The sequence below is a fragment of the Octopus bimaculoides genome, chromosome 27, assembly GCF_046866305.1.
Source record: "Octopus bimaculoides isolate indiv1 chromosome 27, ASM4686630v1, whole genome shotgun sequence".
NCBI lineage: Eukaryota > Metazoa > Mollusca > Cephalopoda > Octopoda > Octopodidae > Octopus > Octopus bimaculoides.
Window position 1 is genome coordinate 16,443,947 of NC_142954.1, and position 22,778 is coordinate 16,466,724.

Here is a 22,778-nt window from a genome sequence, read left to right on the forward strand (position 1 = left end):
AATCAATGTGAAATAAAATATCTATAAAATCAATGTAAAATAAAATATCTATAAAATCAATGTAAAATAAAATATCTATAAAATCAATGTAAAATAAAATATCTATAAAATCAATGTAAAATAAAATATTTATACAATCAATGTAAAATAAAATATCTATACAATCAATGTAAAATAAAATATCTATAAAATCAATGTGAAATAAAATATCTATAAAATCAATGTAAAATAAAATATCTATAAAATCAATGTGAAATAAAATATCTATAAAATCAATGTAAAAGTAATGACAGTGGAAGCAATACATTTGGAACATCAAACATCAAAAATAACCGTAACAGAAATATTTAAATGTTATCTTATAAATATTTAATTAGTGCTGATATTTCAGGTTAAAAAACTCCTTTTCAAAAGCATTCAAGACCAAGAGAGTGGTATAAATGATGTGTCTGTTTTGTTAATGTTGAATCATTGTGATTAACACACCAAATTTGTACATATTCCATAATGCTTCAAGCAAATATTAAAATTGTCATGGAAAGTGCACCATGCGCGTGTGTGTGTGTGTGTGTGTGCGTGTGTGTGTGTGTGTGTGTGCGTGTGTGTGCGTATTAAACATAATACATGACTGTACAAATACTTAACTTTATCATAACTATCAATTATGTTCTCGTTAAAGTGCCAAATTGCCGAAGCCGTTCACATCTCCATCAGCCAAGCACACTGACAATGTTAGTACCAGAGCTGAAGCGAGTAAGTTCTTTTACTGTCTGTCCACATTTTCAAAGTTTACCATTCCATACTAATCTTAAATTCATTTTTGGCTGAATCATTAGAATGTCAGATAAAATGCCTTGTGGTATTTGCTCTGACTTGCTGAGTTCAAATCCTAGTTTGACAATTCTGTCTGAATACATAGACACACACATACATATGAATGAGGACAGCTGTGTAAAGAAGTGCCAAGCTCTAATTGTGGAGGGAACCTGTGGAAGGGGTCAACTCAAGAAGATATGAGACAAAGTGGTAAGGAAGGACCTTCAGACACTGAGCCTCACTGAGGAAATGACAAGGGACCCGGACTAGCGGTGATTTATTGTTTTCTCATAGAGCAGCATCCTGGTTTTTAAATACATCTAATGATATGCACAGATCCTGAAAGATTGCTTGGAGATACATGTTATATAAATTGACCAAATTATTGTATCTTTAAAGCATGAAACTATTAGCAGCTCTTTTGTAAAGTGTGTATATTAAATGATATTTATCTCTCATTGGATGGAGTACTTTTTTGTTGATCCTACCTATAACGGAACAGTAAACTATATGTATGTATGTATGTGTGTACGTATGCATGCATGTATGTATGTATGTATGTATGTGTGTACATATGTCTGTCTGAATGTATGTATCTGCTTGTATGTGTGTATGCATATATGTATGTATGCATGTATGTATGTACGTATGTACGGATGCACATGTATGTATGTATGTATGTATGTACGTATGTATGTATGGATGTACATGTATGTATGTATGCATGTATGTATGTATGTACGTAAGTATGTATGTGCATGTATGCATGTATATATGTGTCTGTACATATGTATGCATGAATGTATGTATGTATGTATGTATGTATGTATGTGCATGTATGTATGCATGTATGTATATATGTGTTTGTATGTATAACTGAGATGCCTGGAACCTACGATAAAGGACTGAGATATCTGGTGCCTTGCTGTACTCAAAATGACCCGTCCTCCACAGCAGAAGTGTTAAGGCCACTCCCCCTGGTGAAGGTGATTGACCAGCGGGAGTCCTGTGCTGGTGCCACACAAAAACCACTCAAGCCAGTACTATGTAATAGCACCTACCACACATCGTAAAGTGGTTGGCATTAGGGAGGGCGTTCAGCTGTAGAAACCAATCCAGATCAGGATGGAACTGGTGCATCTCTTCAGTTTGCGAGCTCTGGTCAATCCGTCCAGCCCATGCCAGCATGGAAAAATGGACATTAAATGATGATGATGATGACACCACCAATGACGACGACGATGTTTGTGTGTGTGTGTGTGTGTGATTTTGTATTCATACTGTATCATAGTTGTAAACAAGCGTCACCATCATACAAGCAGTGTCCTTCATCTCCAGTCTTCCATGAAAACATGTCTGGCCTTGGAAACACTTGAAAACATGTGAAGATTGATGACAAGGACTTTTGGTCATTCAAAATCTACTTCAATAAATACTATCATATTCATTCAAGCATGGTGGACATTAAAACAATAACAGGTTTTTGTACAATTTCCATCTTGCAAATTCCTCACCCAAGGCATTGTTCAACCAACCTGAGATGGCTACAGCAGATAACATTTGTGCCATGAGCCATACTGTGGAAAAAAACCCACAAACCACATGGTCATTTAGTGAATTCATTGACTTTTGAACGTTGGGCCTCACAGAGACAATGACAGGAGACCGAGACCTTTTGAGATAAGCTGTGATTGAGAAGACCTGGCAACTAAAGTGAGATCGCAGCCATGGCCGATGCCAGTGTTGCATCTCTGGCCCATTTAAAAGTATCCCTGATGTGTCGGGCAATATGATATGCTTGAGAAGACTTGTTGAGTCAAGTAAAACCAAAATCGTAGCTGTGGCCACTGTCCCCTCTCTGGCTCCCATGCCTGTGGCACATAAAAAGCACCATTCAAACATGACCAATGCCAGTGGCTGATGCCAGTGTCCCCTAACTGGCTCCTGTGCCAGTGTCCCCTAACTGGCTCCCTTGCCAGTGCTCCTTAACTGGCTCCCGTGTCAGAGGCATGTAAAAAGCACTATCCAAAGGCGATCAATGCCAGGCCCGCCTGACTGGCTTCTGTGCTGGTGGCACATACAAATCATCCACTACACTCTCAGAGCGGTTGGCATTAGGAAGGGCATCCAGCAGTAGAAACATTGCCAGGTAAGATTGGAGCCTGATGCAGCCTCCCAGCTTGCCAGTCCTCAGTCAGACCATCCAACCCATGCCAGCATCGAAAGCAGATGTTAAATGATGATGATGATGATTAAGCACAGTTATCTCAGCACTGAGATATATATCAATTTCAGTACCAAACTGTTCATTGTTCCTTGTCTGTTTTGTCCAATTCTTAACTGATTCCACCAATCTTTTATTCTTTTACTTGTTTCAGTCATTTGATTGTGGCCATGCTGGGGCACCACATTGAAGGGTTTTTGGTTGAACAAATCGACCCCAGGATTTGTTTTGTTTTGAAGCCCAGTACTTATTCTATAAGTCTCTTTTGCTGAACCGCTAAGTTACAGGGATATAAACAAACCAGCACTGGTTGTCAAGTGGTTGTGGGGGACAAACACAGACACCAAGACTTGTGCATGCACACACACACACAACAGGCTTCTTTCAGTTTCCGTCTACCAAATCTACTCACAAGGCTTTGGTCAGCCTGAGGCTATAGTAGAAGACACCTGCCCAAGGTGCAACGCAGTGGGACTGAACCCGGAACCATGTAGTAAATAAGCAGACTTCTTACCACACAGCCACACTTGCATCATCTTACCACTTAACCACACCTGTGCCTATATTTTTTTTTATTCTTTCATTTTTTTTTGTCAGGTCCGACACAGATCAACGGAGCTGGTTTACTAATTGAGCCACTCAGTGGTAGGCTCCCTGCACTCAGCTACGTCGTTGTCAAGATCACCCTCATTTCAAGTATGTGGGGTAACTACAAAGACAACCTGCTCTGTAAGGTAAGACCGTTTGCATCATCAGGTGCTTCAGTGGATTCGACTATCACTGTCATAAAAGTGTCGCTTGGGAATTGGAGGGAGATGGACTACATCTCCCCAATTGCCTTACCACTATCTATGCTAATTAGGTTGCATGGTTTAGCAGTTAACATGTAACAGAAACAGTTTAGTGTAGCAATTATTAGCATAATAAATGCCTGCTCCATTCAATACAAAGTAATTGTTTTTAGCCTGTTCCCATCCATTATTAAACCTTAAATTCCTTTTTATACAACACCACATGGAGCTGCATTGATCAGCCAATCCTGAAATGCAGGATATCACAAGAATCATGCTAACATTGTTTACATTCATTTTGGAGGCAGGGAAGAACTCTTTAATGCAAAGCAGTCAACTCTATTCCCCCCTTTTTGTATCACTCATTTTCATTCTGTTGCAGAATCATAACAAGACTAAGTTCTTGATTAGGGTCCCACTCTATGGCACTTTAAGCAAGTGTTTTCTACTACAGTCCAAGGCTGACCAATACCTTGTGAGTGAATCTGGTTGACAGAAACTGAGAGAAACCTACATATATATGTGTGTGTGTGTGTAGGAGCACGTGGCCTAGTGGTTAGGGTGTCAACATCATGATTGTAAGATTGTAGTTTCGATTCCTGGACCGGGCAATGCGTTGTGTTCTTGAGCAAAACACTTCATTTCACTCCAGTCCACTCAGCTGGCAAAAATGAGTAATGCTGCAATGGACTGGCGTCCCGTCCAACTGGGGAACATGTATGCCATTGAAACCAGGAAACCGGGCCCATGAGCCTGGATAGGCTTTAAAAGGGCGCAAGTGGAGGCGCAATGGCCCAGTGGTTAAGGCAGTGGGCTCCCAGTCGGAGGATCTCGGTTTCAATTCCCAGACTGGGCGTTGTGTGTGTTTATTGAACGAAAACACCTAAAACTCCACAAGGCTCCAGCAGTCGGTGGTGGCGACCCTTGTTGTACTCTTTTGCCCCAACTTTCTTTCACTCTTTCTTCCTGTTTCTTGAGTAACGCTGCAATGGACCATAGAAACCGAGAAACTGGGCCCATGAGCCTGGCTACGCTTTAAAAGGATGCATAAATAAATAAATAAAAAAATATATACATATATATATATATATATATATATATATAGCAAGTGACTTGATCTGAGATCGTGTGCTGAAACAAAAACAATTGCTGTGTGGAAGATGTTTATAAACCATTTAAGAAACACACAAAAAAAACGTTGGATTAACATCATTTAAATTTAATTTGTGTCAAAATATTTTTGTTGCTTTGAAACCACAACCTGTTCACTGACAAAATTACATGCTGCATCTCCATATATATATACACAGACATGCAGGAAGTAAACAGACACCTTTAATTTTCAAAATCTTTTATTTGATATTCATTGGTTGAAGGAGAGGTTTTCTTCTAACTGCTCGTCCATAATTCCCAAGTTTATGCAGATATGTAACACATGTTCTTGGATTAACTTCGAACTGTTTTGCTATGTCAGAAGCCTTCGAATGGGGGTTCGTTTTCCACAATTCTCTGCAAACAGTGAAGCTTCCTTTCTGAGAGCCCAGGTCAGCCGGGACAAGAATCTGTTGATTCTTTCTCTTGTCTTTTGAATTGCACTATAATTCTATTAACAGTAACAAGAGGAATTTGAAGATTGTTGGGCAATTTTTCACTGGCTATGACAAGCCTCAGATTGCCCAACAATACGAAAATCTAACAGTTCTGTTGAATTTTTTGTGCGTGGCATGGTTACTCTTTGCAAATGTTTAATATAATGGCATCTAGAATGATAAAGAATAATTACATTGTAAATTCTAGACCGCTGAAAACATATTAAGACGCTTAGATCAGAAATTATGAAAATTAAAGGTGTCTATTTACTTCCTGCATGTGTGTGTGTGTGTGTGTTGCATCTATAGAAATCCACATTTTCCACTTTTTCGTAAAATTGTTTACATCAATGGAATTTTCTTGATGTGAACTTTCCAGTGCAGTAATTAGATTTTTTAAATTCCGTTTACTTTGTGTGATTTAACGGAGATTTGGCTGTTGTTTCAAGCAACTTTTATATTTCTTCCCTTCTACTTGGAACGGCGTTCTTACACACGCGCTCAACAGAGAGAGAAAGTGATACATACAAAGTCATAGATTAAACTTTCCTCTCAGTATTCTTTACCTATTTTCCATAACATTGATACGTAAAAACACACACAACCACACATACGTGATCTGTGACAACAACATACACATTGCTCTCGTTCTCTATTCATTTCTCCCCCTCTTCCTCTCTCGCTCTCTCAAACGCATACACGTGCAAGTAAACACAATCATTCACAAAAATATAACTCATGTTCATCAATGTGGCATAACTACAGAGTTGTACCCCCCGACTTTGGAAGGTCATAACTTTAAGAAAAATGAATATTTTTTAATGAAATTTTCTATGCATATATTATTTATGTAGATTCCGATTATACAAAAATTTTCGGTGAAAGTGTTTTGGGAGTGCGGTGGGGGACAATTTTCGGAAATTCCACTTAAATTCCTCTTAACTTCCAGGAAAATGAATATTTTTTCGTGAAATTTTCTACAAATATACCTTCATGTATGTACATTTCGAGCATGTAGGAATTTTGAAGGAAACAACTGCAAGTTATTTTTGAGAAGTGTTCCCCACTCGGTGGTGTTTCGGAGCAAGTCATCCATATTTGTTTCATTTTTCTCTATTATGTGCATCTGTAGATTTCTAATGAAGTAATAGGCAGTGAAGAGAAGCCGTCATAAGAAAACTTTTAACTACCTCTATTCCTTTCTCCCCCTCTCTCTACCTCTTCCTCTCTCACTCTCTCCAACACATACACGTGCAAGTACACAATCATTCAGTAAAACATAACTCATGTTCGTCAATGTTTTGTAAATATACCATGATTTTCACTATGGTGTTAGGGTTAGGGTTTTAGGGTCAGGGTTAGGATTTAGGATTAGGGTTTAGGGTTACGGTTACAGTTAGGGTTAGGATTAGTGTTACGGTTACGGTTTTAGGGTCAGGGTTAGGGCTAGGGTTTAGGGGTAGTGTTAGGGTTAGTGTTAGGATTAGGTTTAAGATTAGGGTTGGGTAATCGTGCGGGTGTTAATCTGAAAAATTACAGATATGTGAAAAGTACCGACTCTACCATCTATTATAACTTTTGTTGTTCTGTTTAATATATACATAGATTATGCCTCCAAAGAAGAGTTTGCTGGGGAAAGAAAGCAACCGGTTTAAAATGACAGCAAAAGACTGTAGCAATTCACCACATTCCAGAAGCTACTTTGAACATAATGCAAAATGGTGCATCAACATCTTCTGCCCAATCTGATAGAATTCTGGCAAAACTGTGTAGCAACAGATCGCCAGCAATTGCTTCATCAGAAATTGCCATCCTAGCTCCTGCGAAAAGGGATTACCCTGCTATGTATAATCAGGGCAGCACAAAAAGTTGTTTTGCACAAGCATTTCTATAGCCAATTAGACGGATGAAATTTACGTATGCTTAATAATTTTACGCAAAACAGCCTTCAAACTTTCCCTATTAATTTCATCGTCTTTTGAATTATGAACATATTTACATCATAAGGGTTTTTTCGTTGTAAGGCTTTCTTTTTTAGTTGATTTTCAGCTAGCAAGACTTATCGTAGATGGCCTAATAAGTCACACCCGGACAAGGTCTGGTTATACTGCTAGTATATATATATATATAGAGAGAGAGAGGGAGAGGGAGAGGGAGAGAGAGAGAGAGAGAGTCAGAGAGTCATCATCATCATTTTACATCTGTTTTTCATGTTGGCATGAGTTGGATGGCTTGACAGGAGCTGGCCAGCCAAAGAGCTACCACCAGTTGTCTGTTCTGGCCATGGCTTCTACGGCTGGATGCCCTTCCTAATGGCAACCATATCACAGAGTGTGCTGAGTGCTTTATACATGGCACCGACACGGATGCATTACATGTGACACCAGCTACTCTATACATGCTACCTACGCAGGGGCTTTGTATGTAACAGCAGCATGCATGCTGCCTACGTAATACTAGCACTGGCACAAAAACGTGTGTGTGTGTGTGCTATATCTTATCGTGTGATGGTTGTAAATAAGCGTCACTGTCATATAAGAGGTGTTGTTCACATTCAGTTTTTTGTAAAACATGTGAATGGCCATGGGGTAATATTAGAAACAATTGAGGGTGGTGAGCTGGCAGAATCGTTAGAATGCTGGGCGAAAGGCTTAGCGGTATTTCTTCTGCCGCTACATTCTGAGTTCATATTCTGCCAAGGTCGACTTTGCCTTTCATCCTTTCGGGGTCGATTAAATAAGTACCAGTTACACACTGGGGTCGATGTAATCGACTTAATCCGTTTGTTTGCCCTTGTTTGTTCCCTCTGTGTTTAGCCACCTATGGGCAGTAAAGAAATAAGAAACAGTTGAGGGTTGGGGACCAGAGGGGCATCTGGCCATAGAAAATCTGCCTCAGCAAACACCATCCAGCCTATGCAAGCACGGAAAAGTGGACGTTAACATAATGATGATAAGATGATGATAATGTGTGTGCGTGTGAGAGACACCTGTATACTTACCAATCCACAAATTCATAGACCCCCACCTGGCCAATCACCCCCTCTTAATCCATACATTAATCCAACCTGTCAACTATATATCTGTCCCCCCTTTCCTCTCTCTCTCCTTCCTTTCCTCCCTTCCTCCTTCCTTTCCTCCCTTCCTCCTTCCTTTCCTCCCTCTCTCCTTCCTTTCCTCCCTCTCTCCTTCCTTTCCTCCCTCTCTCCTTCCTTTCCTCCCTTCCTCCTTCCTTTCCTCCCTTCCTCCTTCCTTTCCTCCCTCTCTCCTTCCTTTCCTCCCTCTCTCCTTCCTTTCCTCCCTCTCTCCTTCCTTTCCTCCCTCTCTCCTTCCTTTCCTCCCTCTCTCCTTCCTTTCCTCCCTTCCTCCTTCCTTTCCTCACTTCCTCCTTTTCCTCTCTCTCTCCTTCCTTTCCTCCTTCCTTTCCTCCCTCTCTCCTTCCTTTCCTCCCTTCCTCCTTCCTTTCCTCCTTCTCTCCTTCCTTTCCTCCCTTCCTCCTTCCTTTCCTCTCTCTCTCCTTCCTTTCCTCCCTTCCTCCTTCTTTTCCTCTCTCTCTCCTTCCTTTCCTCCCTCTCTCCTTCCTTTCCTCCCTCTCTCCTTCCGTTCCTCTCTCCTTCCTTTCCTCTCTCCCTCCTTCCTTTCCTCCCTCCCTCCTTCCTTTCCTCCCTTCTTCCTTCTTTTCCTCCCTTCCTCCTTCCTTTCCTCCCTCCCTCCTTCCTTTCCTCCCTTCCTCCTTCCTTTCCTCCCTCTCTCCTTCCTTTCCTCCCTTCCTCCTTCCTTTCCTCACTTCCTCCTTCTTTTCCTCTCTCTCTCCTTCCTTTCCTCCTTCCTCCTTCCTTTCCTCCCTCTCTCCTTCCTTTCCTCCCTTCCTCCTTCCTTTCCTCCCTCTCTCCTTCCTTTCCTCCCTTCCTCCTTCCTTTCCTCCCTCTCTCCTTCCTTTCCTCCCTTCCTCCTTCCTTTCCTCTCTCTCTCCTTCCTTTCCTCCCTCTCTCCTTCCTTTCCTCCCTTCCTCCTTCCTTTCCTCTCTCTCTCCTTCCTTTCCTCCCTTCCTCCTTCCTTTCCTCCCTCCCTCCTTCCTTTCCTCCCTTCTTCCTTCTTTTCCTCCCTTCCTCCTTCCTTTCCTCCCTCCCTCCTTCCTTTCCTCCCTTCCTCCTTCCTTTCCTCCCTCTCTCCTTCCTTTCCTCCCTTCCTCCTTCCTTTCCTCCCTTCCTCCTTCCTTTCCTCACTTCCTCCTTCTTTTCCTCTCTCTCTCCTTCCTTTCCTCTCTCTCTCCTTCCTTTCCTCCCTTCCTCCTTCCTTTCCTCCCTTCCTCCTTCCTTTCCTCCCTTCCTCCTTCCTTTCCTCTCTCTCTCCTTCCTTTCCTCTCTCTCTCTTTCCTTTCCTCCCTTCCTCCTTCCTTTCCTCCCTCTCTCCTTCCTTTCCTCCCTCCCTCCTTCCTTTCCTCCCTTCCTTTCCTCCCTCCCTCCTTCCTTTCCTCCCTCTCTCCTTCCTTTCCTCCCTCTCTCTCCTTCCTTTCCTCCCTTCCTCTCCTCCCCCTCCCTCCCTCCCTCCCATATTCCTCCTCTTACTGCTCATCCATCCATCCACCCACCCATCCATCTTAATTCTGATGGGTTTCAGATTTTACCTTCATTTATATTGCTTCGTTATTCTGAATGAGTTTTCTGGTTTTTTTCTTTTTCCTGTCCCCATTTCTTTCCATGCTGTTTCTGTCGCTGCTGCCGTTGTTACTATCGTTGTCCCTGCATGGGCCAAGCAGACTGGGGACCTGGATGTTGTACGTCTACCTGTCGTGTTCAACATAGTGGGAAGCCCTCTCCAATTCTTGATAGTTGGGCCAGCATCAGATGAGGAACCAAAAATCCGGTATGTTGTTGATGTTGTTACTATTACTGTTGTTTTGTCATTGCTTTTGTTGTTATTGTTACCGATGTTGTTGTTGTGGGATTTTTTAATGTTATTGAGGAACCCTGGGTTAGCTTTGATCAAGCACACCCCTCTCATTTGTAAATAGTGAGACAGCCAACATGGTTCACAGAACTATTTCCCCAATTATGCTAATTAACTGCATATCATGTGCACTTGATTGAGTGGCATTAAGTCACACATGCTCTTCGGGCTCTAACTCACAGACATTTGCTGCCTCTTCTCTCTGTTTCTCTAGGTGTAGGCTTGGCTCTACAATAAAACATTACTTGCAAAACGGATAAAAACAAAGGTTGGTGATAGAAGCAGCATCTGACCATAGAATATTGTCCCAATGTCTCTTCCAATCTCTGCCAGCACGGAAGATGTCTGTGCATATAAATATATATAGGCACAGGAGTGGCTGTGTGGTAAGTAGCTTGCTTACCAACCACATGGTTCCAGGTTCAGTCCCACTGCGTAGCACCTTGGGCAAATGTCTTCTACTATAGCCTTGGGCCGACCAAAGCCTTGTGAGTGGATTTGGTAGACGGAAACTGAAAGAAGCCCATTGTATGTGTGTGTGTGTGTGTGTGTGTGTCTGTTTTTGTATGCCCAACATCGCTTGACAACCGATGCTGGTGTGTTTACGTCCCCGTAACTTAGCAGTTCGGCAAAAGATACTGATAGAATAAGTACTAGGCTTACAAAGAATAAGTCCTAGGGTCAATTTGCTCGACTAAAGGCGGTGCTCCAGCATGGCCACAGTCAAATGACTGAAACAAGTAGAAGAGTAAAAGAGTATGTGTGTGTGTGTTAAGTAAAATAAGGTAACAAGGCCAAGGCAAGCTCTTATATCTCATCTCTGATGATGGGATATCATTTATTTCCCTGAAACAGCTGTAAGACCACCATGCTATTTATAAATGTCTTAGAAATATCACATTGCCTTGGCCTTGTTATCTTATTTTATTTAACATATACACGCTCATACACGACCTGCCTTTGACTCCTCACTCATGCTATTATTGAACTGAGACCTTGACGATGTCCTGCCATTGCACTTACAATTTTGGGTCTTCTGGATACCAAAGCCTCTCATATATATATATATATATATATAATATAATATAATATAATATAAGGAAAATGGAGAGTTTGAACACAGTAAAAATCAGTTTATTTGTATAATAGTCGATTTCATCGCCAATGTACCTTTCAGTTTCTTACCTTCATTCATATTTTGCAATTAAGATTGCGTTATGCATTTTGAAAGGTAAAAATCTCTTCAGGGCAAAACTTGACAAATATTCATTTGCATCCTAATGGATGGAGAATTGCTTACAGACTGAGATAGCAGTATGCTTTTATGTGTTCATGTTTGTCAGCATGTGTGTTGTTTGGATTCCTTTCTAAAAATAGCTTGAGGTTACACTACAATTACAGTTGACAATGGCTAGTTGTAGTTCTGGGGATCTAGGTCATACTACCATTCTCCTTAGATAGGTTTTATAAAGGCTAGCTACCACTCCTATCTCTACTCACTTGTGTAAAGAATAAAGATATTCCCTTTTCTTATCATAGTAGTAGGGTCTCCATCTCAGTCTGTGAATGAATTCTGTAGTCTTTACCTTTTCTGTTAAGTCCTTCTTGAGCGAGTTATTTTACTACTTCGGTTTGCGATTGTTTCATCATTAACTCAAAACAAGCAAATTTTGCAACATTATATAATAATGTATGGAACTGTCGATTACTTTCCATGTGTCATTCAGGTTAATTCTAATATTACATGTTGAATAGGATTCTTCAGAATTACATATAAAATAAGATGCTGAAATTCACTTAAAGAACTCTGAATATATACACATCACAAGTGGATGAGTTCACACGATCACATTTACATAAGATAAAGAAATCAGTGATGAGGCTATAACTGGTCAAGGAAAAGAAATTTAAAAAAAAATTGTTCTGGCTTTAAATTAATTACCAGTGGCTGTGCGTGAGAAGACCCGGCAAGCCAAGTAAGATCGTTGCCAGTGCCCCTGGACTGGTTCTTGTGCGGGTGGCACATGAGATGCACCATTTTGAGCGTGGCCGTTGCCAGTACCGCCTGACTGGCTCCTGTAGGATTTTCGAGCGAGATCGTTGCCAGTGCCCCTGGACTGGCTTGTGCGGGTGGCACATAAAAGACACCATTTCGAGCGTGGCCGTTTTCGTGCGGGTGACACGTAAAAGCACCCACTACACTCTCAGTGGTTGGCGTTAGGAAGGGCATCCAGCTGTAGAAACTCTGCCAAATCAGACTGGAGCCTGGTGTTGCCATCCGGTTTCACCAGTCCTCAGTCAAATCGTCCAACCCATGCTAGCATGGAAAGCGGACGTTAAACGATGATGATGATGGGTCATCTTGTCTGATATCAGCAATAGCATTGAAGAGCTGTTTGTCTCATTAAAAAGGACATTCATGTTTTACAATACTTTGAGACATTTCATTGAATAGTCAGGTAGACAGATGTCTGGATATTTGGCTTCTTAGAGCCTATCAACTTTAGAGGTCAAGGAGTAGTCATCTCTATGGCTGTCAACTATTCATATGCATACACAGGTGCACACATATGCAAAGGATGCATGCTCACAGATACCATCATCATCATCGTCATCATTAAATTTTAATGCCCATTTTCCATGCTGGTGCAGTGGTTATATATAGTCAGTACAAGGTGTTGATGTGGTTGTGTGTATGTTATAACAATAGTTCATAAAGAGATGAAAGAATAAATTCAAGATCTATATATTTACTAGATAAAAATATATTTTATTTACTGGTTGTTGATGATACATAGAGTCAAAATGTAGAATCTAGTTGAATGAAGTAATTTATGCAAGAAAGTTCAGAGATAGAAAATGTAGAAATAACAGCTAAGTGGTGGTTTTCAGTCATGTGGTGTAGAGAAATAGATGGACATAGCAATGACATGAATGGCTCTAAGTCTAATCAACTAAGAAGCGAAGAACTGGGTTAGCAAGCTGTTTTTATTCATGGAACACTAGACATTCTAGAAGCTTCCAAGAGAAACGCTAAGCTTCTTGAATAATTAAGAATCATGTCTCATGACACAGATGCTTCGAGAAACTTAGTAAAGGGAGGTTACTCTATAATCTTTCTTGCAAGGGAGATCATTCAATCATCTAGCTACTGCTACACTGGCATGAATTTTAACAGGTTGACAGGAACTGGAAAGGCCAGAGGTTGCACCAAGTTTCGGATTCTGTTTTGGTTTGGTCTCTACTGTTGGATATCCTTCTTAACATCAACCACTTGACAGAGTGTCCCGGGTGCTTTTTACGTGGTGCCAACACCCAAACCAATGCCTTTTATGAGGCATCATGTTTTTAAGATCTCAATTCTGTTGTGGTGGGCAGATCATCTTGAGTATTTGCATATTCACACTTCAAGGAATGCTTCCCAATCACATGTTTCTAGGTTCAATCCCACTGATAGCATTTTCGGCAAATGTTTTCTATTATAGCCTCAGGCTGACCAAAGCCTTCTGAGTGGATGTGGAAGATGGAAACTGAAAGAAGCCTGTCATATAGATGTGTGTGTGTGTCTGTGTTTGTCCCCCACTACTGCTTGACAGTGCCAGTATGTTTATGTCTGCATAACTTAGTGGTTCGGCATAAGAGACCAATAAAATAAGTACCAGGTTTTGAAAATATAATGTACCGGGACTGATTCATTTGACTAAAAATTCTTCAAAGCAGTGCTCCAGCATGGCCATTGTCTGATGACTGAAACAATTAAAAGATAAAAGACTTACACACAGATTTAATTATACATTCATTTCAACCGTTCTCGTTAATAATTACATTGTTTCTTTCCAGGTAAACTGACATCTGACTGTTCAAAGATGATTTCAAAACATATGGTAGCCACTTCTCTTGAAAATCAACAAAATTTGGCATTGTTGTGTTACCAAGAACCTGCAGAAAAAAAGGGTTTAGTTGCCAACAACATTAATGCTGACATGCTTGTTATATTAGGGGATAATGCTCTGGCTTGATCAACAGTGAAAAAATGGGATACTGACTCTAGGAAGGGAAGGGAGAGTCTTACAGAAGACCCAAAGTCTGGACGTCCTGCTGTTGTCCCCAATGAGCAAAACATTGATTGTGCTCACCACATGGTGATGGATGACAGGCGATTGATTATGAATCATGTAGCCAATGCTATTAGCATATCCAGTGAGAAAGTTGGGAGCGTTCTGCACAATGAACTCAGCGTGATGAAGGATTCTGCTTGGTGGGTGCCATGTCTTCTGACACACCTATTTAAAAGTGCATCAGGCTGATCACATCATGGGAAAATCTGGCATTGTTTGAGTCAGATCCAGCTGGTCTCCTTGAACATTTCCTAACTCAGGATGAGGGTTGGGCTCATTACTTTGAGCCAGAAACAAAGGGACAATCCATGCTGTGGAAACACTCCTCCTCGGCTACTCCAAAGATGGTTAGGGTCATTTCATCTGCAAGGAAGGTGGTGGCACCTGTTGTTTTTGGGATGCAAAAGGCTTTGTGTTTATTGACCATCTCCGAAAGGGCCACACCAATACTACTACAACCAACTCCACCAACCACTACTACTACTACTACTACTTCTACTACCGCTGCTACTACTACTACTACTACTACTACTTCTACTACTACTGCTACTACTACTACTACTCCTCTCAGTTGTTCGTTCTTCCTTTTCTCATTCAGGTTTGGTTTCTATATTGCTGGCATGAAACCTGTTTGGCGGAAAGTCAAAATTTACAACAACAGTGTCTTTGGTGAGTAGCAGGGAGTGGGGTGAGGTGATGTCATTGCGTGTGAGTGAGTGTGTGTGTGTGCATGTGAGTGTGTATGTGTGTGTGTGTGTATATATAATTATATATGTTTGTATATATTCAAATATGAATGAGAATCAGCCCAGGGGATATAAACAATATCGAACACATATCGAACAAACTGTCAAAACACATACCTTGTGTATGTGTGTTCAATATTGTCATCATTGTTTAACTGCCATCTTCTATGCATACATGGATAAGACAGTTGACAGGAGCCAGCCGGGTAGAAAAACTACCCCAGGCTACTGTGTCCATTTTGGCAGGGTTTTTACAGCTGGTTGCCCTTCCTAATACCAACCACTCTGAAGAGTGGACTCAGTGCTTTTTATGTGGCACCAGCACAGGTGAGGTTAATTTGGGCATGATTTTTATAGCTCAATGCCCTTCCAAATGCCAACCACTTCACATTTGGAATGGCTGCTTTTTATGTAGCACCAGCACCAGCTAGGTCACCAATATATATGTAACTAAGTATATATGTGCATGTCTTCTGTGCATACATAAAATGTATGTGGCAGGGAAAGGAGCAAGTTATGGTTGTGTGAGTGTGTATATACACACCTGCACCTGCCAGAAACAGCTGTCAGGCCTGAAATACCATACCTTCTCCCCTTTGTCTTTCTCTGTCTTGTACTCTGTCTAAATTTGGTCTGTTAATGTATAAATATCTATATATTTATACATGACTGTTTATCATCTGAATATCTTTTAGTCTTTGTCTCTTTCTATTTACATTTATCTCTCTCTCTCTCTCTCTCTATATATATATATATATATATATATATATATATATATATATATAATTATGTGTATTTCTTCTGCGTTTTCTCCATTCCTTAAATTCTTATATATATATATATATGTATATACATGAATACATTTATATATGTGTATATATATGTGTGTGTATATATATATATATATATATATATATATATAGGCCTACAAGGCCAGTCAGGCGGTACTGGCAACGATCCTGAGCGTGACCGTTGCCAGTACCACCTGACTGGCCTTGTAGGGTTTTCGAGTGAGATCATTGCCAGTGCTCCTGGACTGGCTCTTGTGCGGGTGGCACATAAAAGACACCATTTTGAGCGTGGCCGTTTTCGTGCGGGTGACACGTAAAAGCACCCACTACACTCTCTGAGTGGTTGGTGTTAGGAAGGGCATCCAGCTGTAGAAACTCTGCCAAATTAGATTGGAGCCTGGTGTAGCCATCCGGTTGCACCAGTCCTCAGTCAAATCGTCCAACCCATGTAAAATTTGGCTGAATTTGGTAAGTGAGCATTTGACCCAATTGGATGTGCTTGTAGCCGTTTCCAAACTTCAGTGAAAATATTTCTGACCTTGGAGAAACACTGCCGTGCATGAAGACAGGTGAGGGTTGGCCACAGGTAGAGCATCCAGCTGTAGATAATCTGTCTCCATAAATTCCTTCTGACTCATGCAAGCATGGAAAATTGGATATTAAATTTATGATGATGATGATGATGATCAGGTGATAAATAAAATTCACATTTCGTAACATTTACTTAATATTTACTACTACAACCTCTTCTGCCTCTTCTTCCTCCTCTCTTTTTAGATATTCGAATCGACTGGCGAGTTTTCAACATCTATGATGATGATCAACAAATTATCGATCTGAACCTTTACTATGGGGACCCTTTCCCCCTTTTAGGGCCCAACAGCAAAATTGTCTCAGCTCACACAGGTAGGTTTACAATTATTTGCTATTCACCTTAGTAAGGAGACAAGAGCTGTGTTTTAGAGGAATGGGCTGCTGTGTGTCAGATAGAGTCTGCATTCATGTGAGCATGTGATGCGCATAAAGGGTGACAAGTGGGTGATGAACTAAATATTAAATCCATCCCTGTGCTTCATTTGTAATCTATCTTATCAGCATCTTTGCCTGGCTCCCCATCAGTTATGATGACAAGTGTTCCAGTTAATTTGGTCAACTATATAGCCTGCTCATGAAGTTAATGTGCGAGTGGCTGAACACTCCACAGGCATGCTTACCCATAATGTAGTTCCCATGGAGATTCAGCATGAAGCAGAGTGTAACAGGGCTGGCCCTTTGAATTATGGGCACAACTTATTTTTGCTAGTTGAGTGAATTGGAGCATCGAGAAATAGTTTTAAGATAAGTCTTGCTTAAGGACACTGTGCAGTATCAGGAATTGAACTCGTTACCTTATGATTGTAAGCTGAATACCTTAACCCATAATCCACACACCTTCCCTTATGGAAGGATAAAAGACATTGTGATGGCTTTTGATGGTTACATTCACATTTTGAGACCTTGTAGGAATAAAAAATTAACCCTAGTATTTCACTAATATTTCATTTTATCAACCTTAGCAGGAAGAAAGATAGAGTTAGTCTTAATTTTCAATTATAATGTCATTAAAATCTCTGCTACTACATGTACAGACATAGCTGTATTGATAAGTTCAATTTCAGATCATGTGATTTTAGGTTCAGTCCTACTTCACGACACCTTTGGTATGTGTCTTCTAGGAATATTAACTCAGTTCCGGCATTTGTCTGGAACTTTATATTACAGTGTGTAACAGGATTTTTGTCCTTGGTAGCAGCTACTATTTTCTATTTGCTTACTGCTAGAAAGTATGAAAGATGGCCAATATTTCCTTCCAAGTTTGTTTTCCTTACGTTTATTCAAACCCCAAAGAATCCCTCTCAACTCATGGGGCTATGATGCTCCCCAGCTACTCCTGCTCATCATCAGAGATCCACATATTGTTAACCATTAAGGGACATCCTTAAGTGGTTAAGGTCAAGCAACTGACAGAATATTTGCTATAACAATATTTCTGCTTCAGCAACTCAGAGCTGAATCTGTTTGAAATGTAATGGAAAATAGGTCAGTTTCAAAATATTGATGTCCAGGTCAGAAAAGCAAAGTTTGAAGGGAATAGTAGTCATTTCCTTTGATTTCAAGATAAAAGTAAATAGGAAATAATGCTTATTGGCCAAAGACAAAAATATAAAGGTTTCTTATTATTAAAGTAGTGCTAAGCAAAATGCTTAGCAGTGTTTTATCCATCTTTGCATGAGACCCCCTTCGATCATGACTGACCATGAGATTGCACTTAGAAAGTTACCCTCCCAGGCACAAGTCCGGGTAAGGTTGGTTGTTTATGGAAGACCAGCAGTCGCCCATGCATACCAGCCTCCCCTCTCCACACCACCAGTGTTATCCAAGGGAAAGGCAAAGGCTGATACTGCTTGGCACCTGTGACGTCACAACTCATTTCTACAGCTGAGTGAAATACAGTGTCTTGCTCAAGAACACAACACGCAGCCCGGTCCGGGATTCGAACTCACAACCTCACGATCGTAAGATCAATGCTCTAACCACTGAGCCATGCACCTTCACATCTTTGCATACTGAGTTGAAATTCCACCTAGGCTGACTTTTCATGCTTTTGTGAGATGGCAGGGCGGGGGTCAATGAAATAAGTACCACATGTGCACTGGGATCATTGTAATTAACTAGCCCCCTCCCACAAAATTTCAGGCCTTGTGCCTAGCATAGAAAGGGTTACTAAGGTGATGAACTGGCAGTTTTGTTAGTGCGTTGAACAAAATGCTTAGATTTACTTTCAGCTTTTTACAGTCTGAGTTCAAATTCTGCTGAGGTCAACTTCTCCCTTCATCTTTTTGGGATTAATAGGGTACCAGTCAAGGACTGGGGTCAATGTAATTGATTTACCTCTCCTGCAAAATATCAAGCCTTATTCCTATATAAGAAAGAATTATCATTGTTGTTGTTGTTAAGGTGGCGACTGGCCAAGTTGTTAGCACACTGGACGAAGTACTTAGTGGTATTTCGTCTGTCTTTATGTTCTGAGTTCAAATTCTGCCAAGGTTGACTTTTCCTTTTGTCCTTTTGGAGTCGATAAATTAAGTACCAGTGAAACACTGGGGTCGATGTAATCAACTGGTCACCCCTCGCCAACAATTTCAGGCCCCTGTGCCTATAGTAGAAAGGATTATTATTATTATTATTATTATTATTATTACTGAGGCAGTGGGCTGGATGAATCACTTAGCAGTATTTCATCCATCTTTACATTCTGAGTTCAAATTCTACCGAGGTCAGCTTTGCATTTTATCGTTTCAGGGTTGATAAATTAAGTACCAGTTGAACACTGGGGTTGACTATCCCCCTCTCCCAAATTTCAGGCCTTGTGCCTATAATAGAAAGGATTATTATTATTATCATCATCATCATTATTATTATTGAGTGAGAGAGCAGTGCATACCATCAAAGTGACACTGGGGTAAAATATACAAAGCCCAGTATACCCATCATGACTACCCATCTGATAAGGGTACACCAGGCACATGCATCACAACCATATGTGGGTAACATGGTAATCTCATATCAAGATAAACAGCACATGACCTTGCAGGTGGGGCCCAGTTAGAATTTTCTTCAGGTTGAGTAGCCCATCCTGCTCAAAAGGTCCCTAAATAGGGTTTGTTTAAGGATGTTGAGCAAAACACCCATGTTTCCATAGGTGAATTATTCAAACCCCAAAGAATCCCTCTCAACACATGGCTATGATGCTCACCCACTACTTCTGCTCATGATCAGAGATGCACATATCGTCAGCCACCAAGGGACATGCTCAACTGGTTACGGTCAAACAACTGAAAAGCAAATCTGTGGTATTAAGCAGAATATTTGCTGTAGTCCATCTTTTTATACCAAGACATTATTATTATCGTTGTTGTTGTTGTTGTTGTTGTTCTTCTTCTTCTTCTTCTTCTTCTTCTTCTTTTTCTTCTTCTTCTTCTTCTTTTTCTTCTTCTTCTTCTTCTTCTTCTTCTTCTTCTTCTTCTTCTCCTTCTCATCATCATCATTATTGTAACTAGTCTCATTATTTTCTTGTTGTCTGGCAGATGTTCGTGAGAAAGAGTTGGCAGCCAATTCAGAAAGACAGAGGGAACAAATATTAAACATTACTTGCTCCCCCCACATTGGGATAAACTCAGATGACCCGTTCCAAGTGACACCAAGACAAATGGTGAGATGCGAAGTGCTCTGTCTCTGGGAGAGTAACACCAACACTTTCATAAAATAAATCTTCTTTTTCTTCTTCTTCTCTTCCTCCTTTTCCTTTCACTTCCCCCTCCTCCTCCTCCTCCACACCTCACCCTCCTGCTGCTGCTGCTCCTACTCCTCCCCACCCACCCCACCCCACTTCTTCCCCTCCCCACCTTCTGCCTCCTTCACCTTCCTCCCACCTTCCTCCTCCTCCTCCTCCTTCCCAAACATCTTTTGTCTGGTAGTTTCACCACCACCACCACCACCACCATCATCCGTGTCCCCTGCTCCTACTGCCACCATCACAGGGTCACAGTAAAAGACATTCAGGTCAACAATTTGTTGTTTATGCTTGTAGAATATCTACAGGTGTGGCTGGATGGTAGGAAGTTTGCTTCCCAGCCACATGGTTTTGGGTTCAATTTTACTGCATGGCAGTGGGGATCGATTCATTCGACTACAATTCCCCAAGGTGGTGCCCCAGCATGGTCGCAGCCTAATCACTGAAATAAGTAAAGGAAAAGAATGTTCATGAATGATGATTTTGGCTGTGGTTGTTGTGATGGTGGTGGCAGCGGTGGTGCTGGTTGTGGTGGTTGTGATGGTGGTTGTGTTGGAGGTAGTAGTTGTGGTTGTGGTGGTGGTGGTGGTGATTGTCGTGGTGGTTGTCATGGCAGAGTTTATGATGATGACACTGAATTTTTTTTTTTTTTTTGCTGTTTAGCCCCAGGTCAGCCCTGGCCAAGCCAGTTGATGATCAAAACACATTCCAGCAACGACCATCATCTTAGTCTTTCTAAGACTACAACATTCAATGTATGTCAGGTGAAGTTTGAAAAGGATTTAGCTGCTTTTTCTAACAGATCGATTGACTTCATAATCACTCATCTTTTGACTTGCAAATGAATTCTACAAGAGGAGCCATTTCCACAGACAAAGACTAATTTAGGCATAGCTGCTCCGTGACGCTATGAAGCCTTCTTGGTTGATAAGGCACTTATCAAGGGCTGGAACATTGCCTCATTCCCTTTTGAAGTCAGCTGCTATTGTTTCCCAGCTTGATTGATGTGGTACTTCTTGGAGAAGATTGGTCTGGAACCGAGGAAACGGAAGAAAGACGCCAAGGAGACAGGCTTAGCATCTGGAACCAGCTCAGCATGGCTAAGGCTGACTAAAAACCACAGGTGGAACCATTTTACAGGTGAAGACAAATTCAAGCATAGCTGCCCCAGGATACTATGAAGACGACTTGGTCGACGAGGCACTTGTCAAAGAATGGTACATTGCCTCATTCCCTTTTGAAGTCGGCTGCTGCAGTTTTCTAGCTAGATTGGTGTGGAATTTCCTGCAGAAGACGGGTTTGGAACCGAGACACTTGAAGAAATCTATCAATGAGACAGTCTTAGCAGCTGGAACCAGACCAACGTGGCTAAGGTTGACCAGAGACCGTAGGTGGTAGCCTTCTGCAGGTTTAGACTAATTCAGTCCTCATTGTCCCAGTGAAGTGGACAAGCTAAGGGGAAAAATACTTTGTGACCCTGAGATGCCTACTGATGGTCCGGAAGAGTTTCTGACATTACAATGGGTCCAGAAAAAGAGATTGCAATAAATCTGAGTAACTCCTGCAGTTTCTGCCGGGGGCAAAGCATCTCCGATGTTTATTCCATCAACATGATGATGATGCTGAGCGTGACGGTGATGACGGTGGTGTGATGGTGGTGGTGGTGGTGGTTGTGATGGTGGTGGTGACAATGATGATGATAATGGTGGTGTTGGTGTTGGCAGTGATGAATGATGATGCTTTTGACTAACTTTCCATCTCTAATCCTCATCCAATCTCTGTTACAACTTCTTAATCTTTTGCCGTTTCCTGACTTCTTTCATCAGATTATCAAAGGTAATAGTGATGCATCTCTGGTGGTGATGTACAGCATCCCTGCTTATGAAACTTCCACCCAACCATACAGCTACTTGTCTTATGCTTGTGGTTTCTTCAGTCTGGACCATGAACTGCAGGTGAGAGATATTTGTGTAATACAGGTGAGGCTGGTGTATAATAGTTGCATTCTACAGATAAGAGAGACAGGTGTATGATAACTGTATTGTGCAGGTGAGAGAGAGAGAGACAGGTGTGTAAGAGTTGTATTGTGCAGGTGAGAGAGACAGGTATATGATAAGTGTATTGTACAGGTGAGAGAGATCGGTGTGTGTTATGGGGATAATAGTAATAATGGTACACCCCTCTCATGTAACAAGTGGTATATCATAGTCATTACAAATACTGTCAGTCAGTGTCAATAAGAGTAGAGAGTATGAAGTAGATGGTCATAGATAGTTGTGGGCTTACTTGTTTTTACTAATTATACTGCTATACCAGAGTGGGCATTACAACAGTGGTGATGAGCAATTAATAAACTCACAAGGTGTTATGAAACTCACAAAAATTTTTTATGTGAATTTTACAGTATACAAAATCGTAAAA

The 22,778-nt window shown here is 41.1% G+C and overlaps 1 protein-coding gene across 1 annotated transcript in view; it reads left to right on the forward strand.

Moving 5' to 3' along the window:
• The window catches only part of LOC106868914 (deleted in lung and esophageal cancer protein 1), a 128,196-nt gene that overhangs the window by 87,788 nt on the left and 17,630 nt on the right, over positions 1-22,778 (forward strand). The window contains exons 26-32 of the mRNA XM_089343358.1: positions 680-753; positions 3,638-3,774; positions 10,179-10,285; positions 15,086-15,156; positions 16,802-16,930; positions 20,152-20,276; positions 22,184-22,312. Of these exons, the coding sequence (XP_089199484.1) occupies positions 680-753; positions 3,638-3,774; positions 10,179-10,285; positions 15,086-15,156; positions 16,802-16,930; positions 20,152-20,276; positions 22,184-22,312 (772 nt within the window). The remainder of the gene's footprint in view (positions 1-679; positions 754-3,637; positions 3,775-10,178; positions 10,286-15,085; positions 15,157-16,801; positions 16,931-20,151; positions 20,277-22,183; positions 22,313-22,778) is intronic.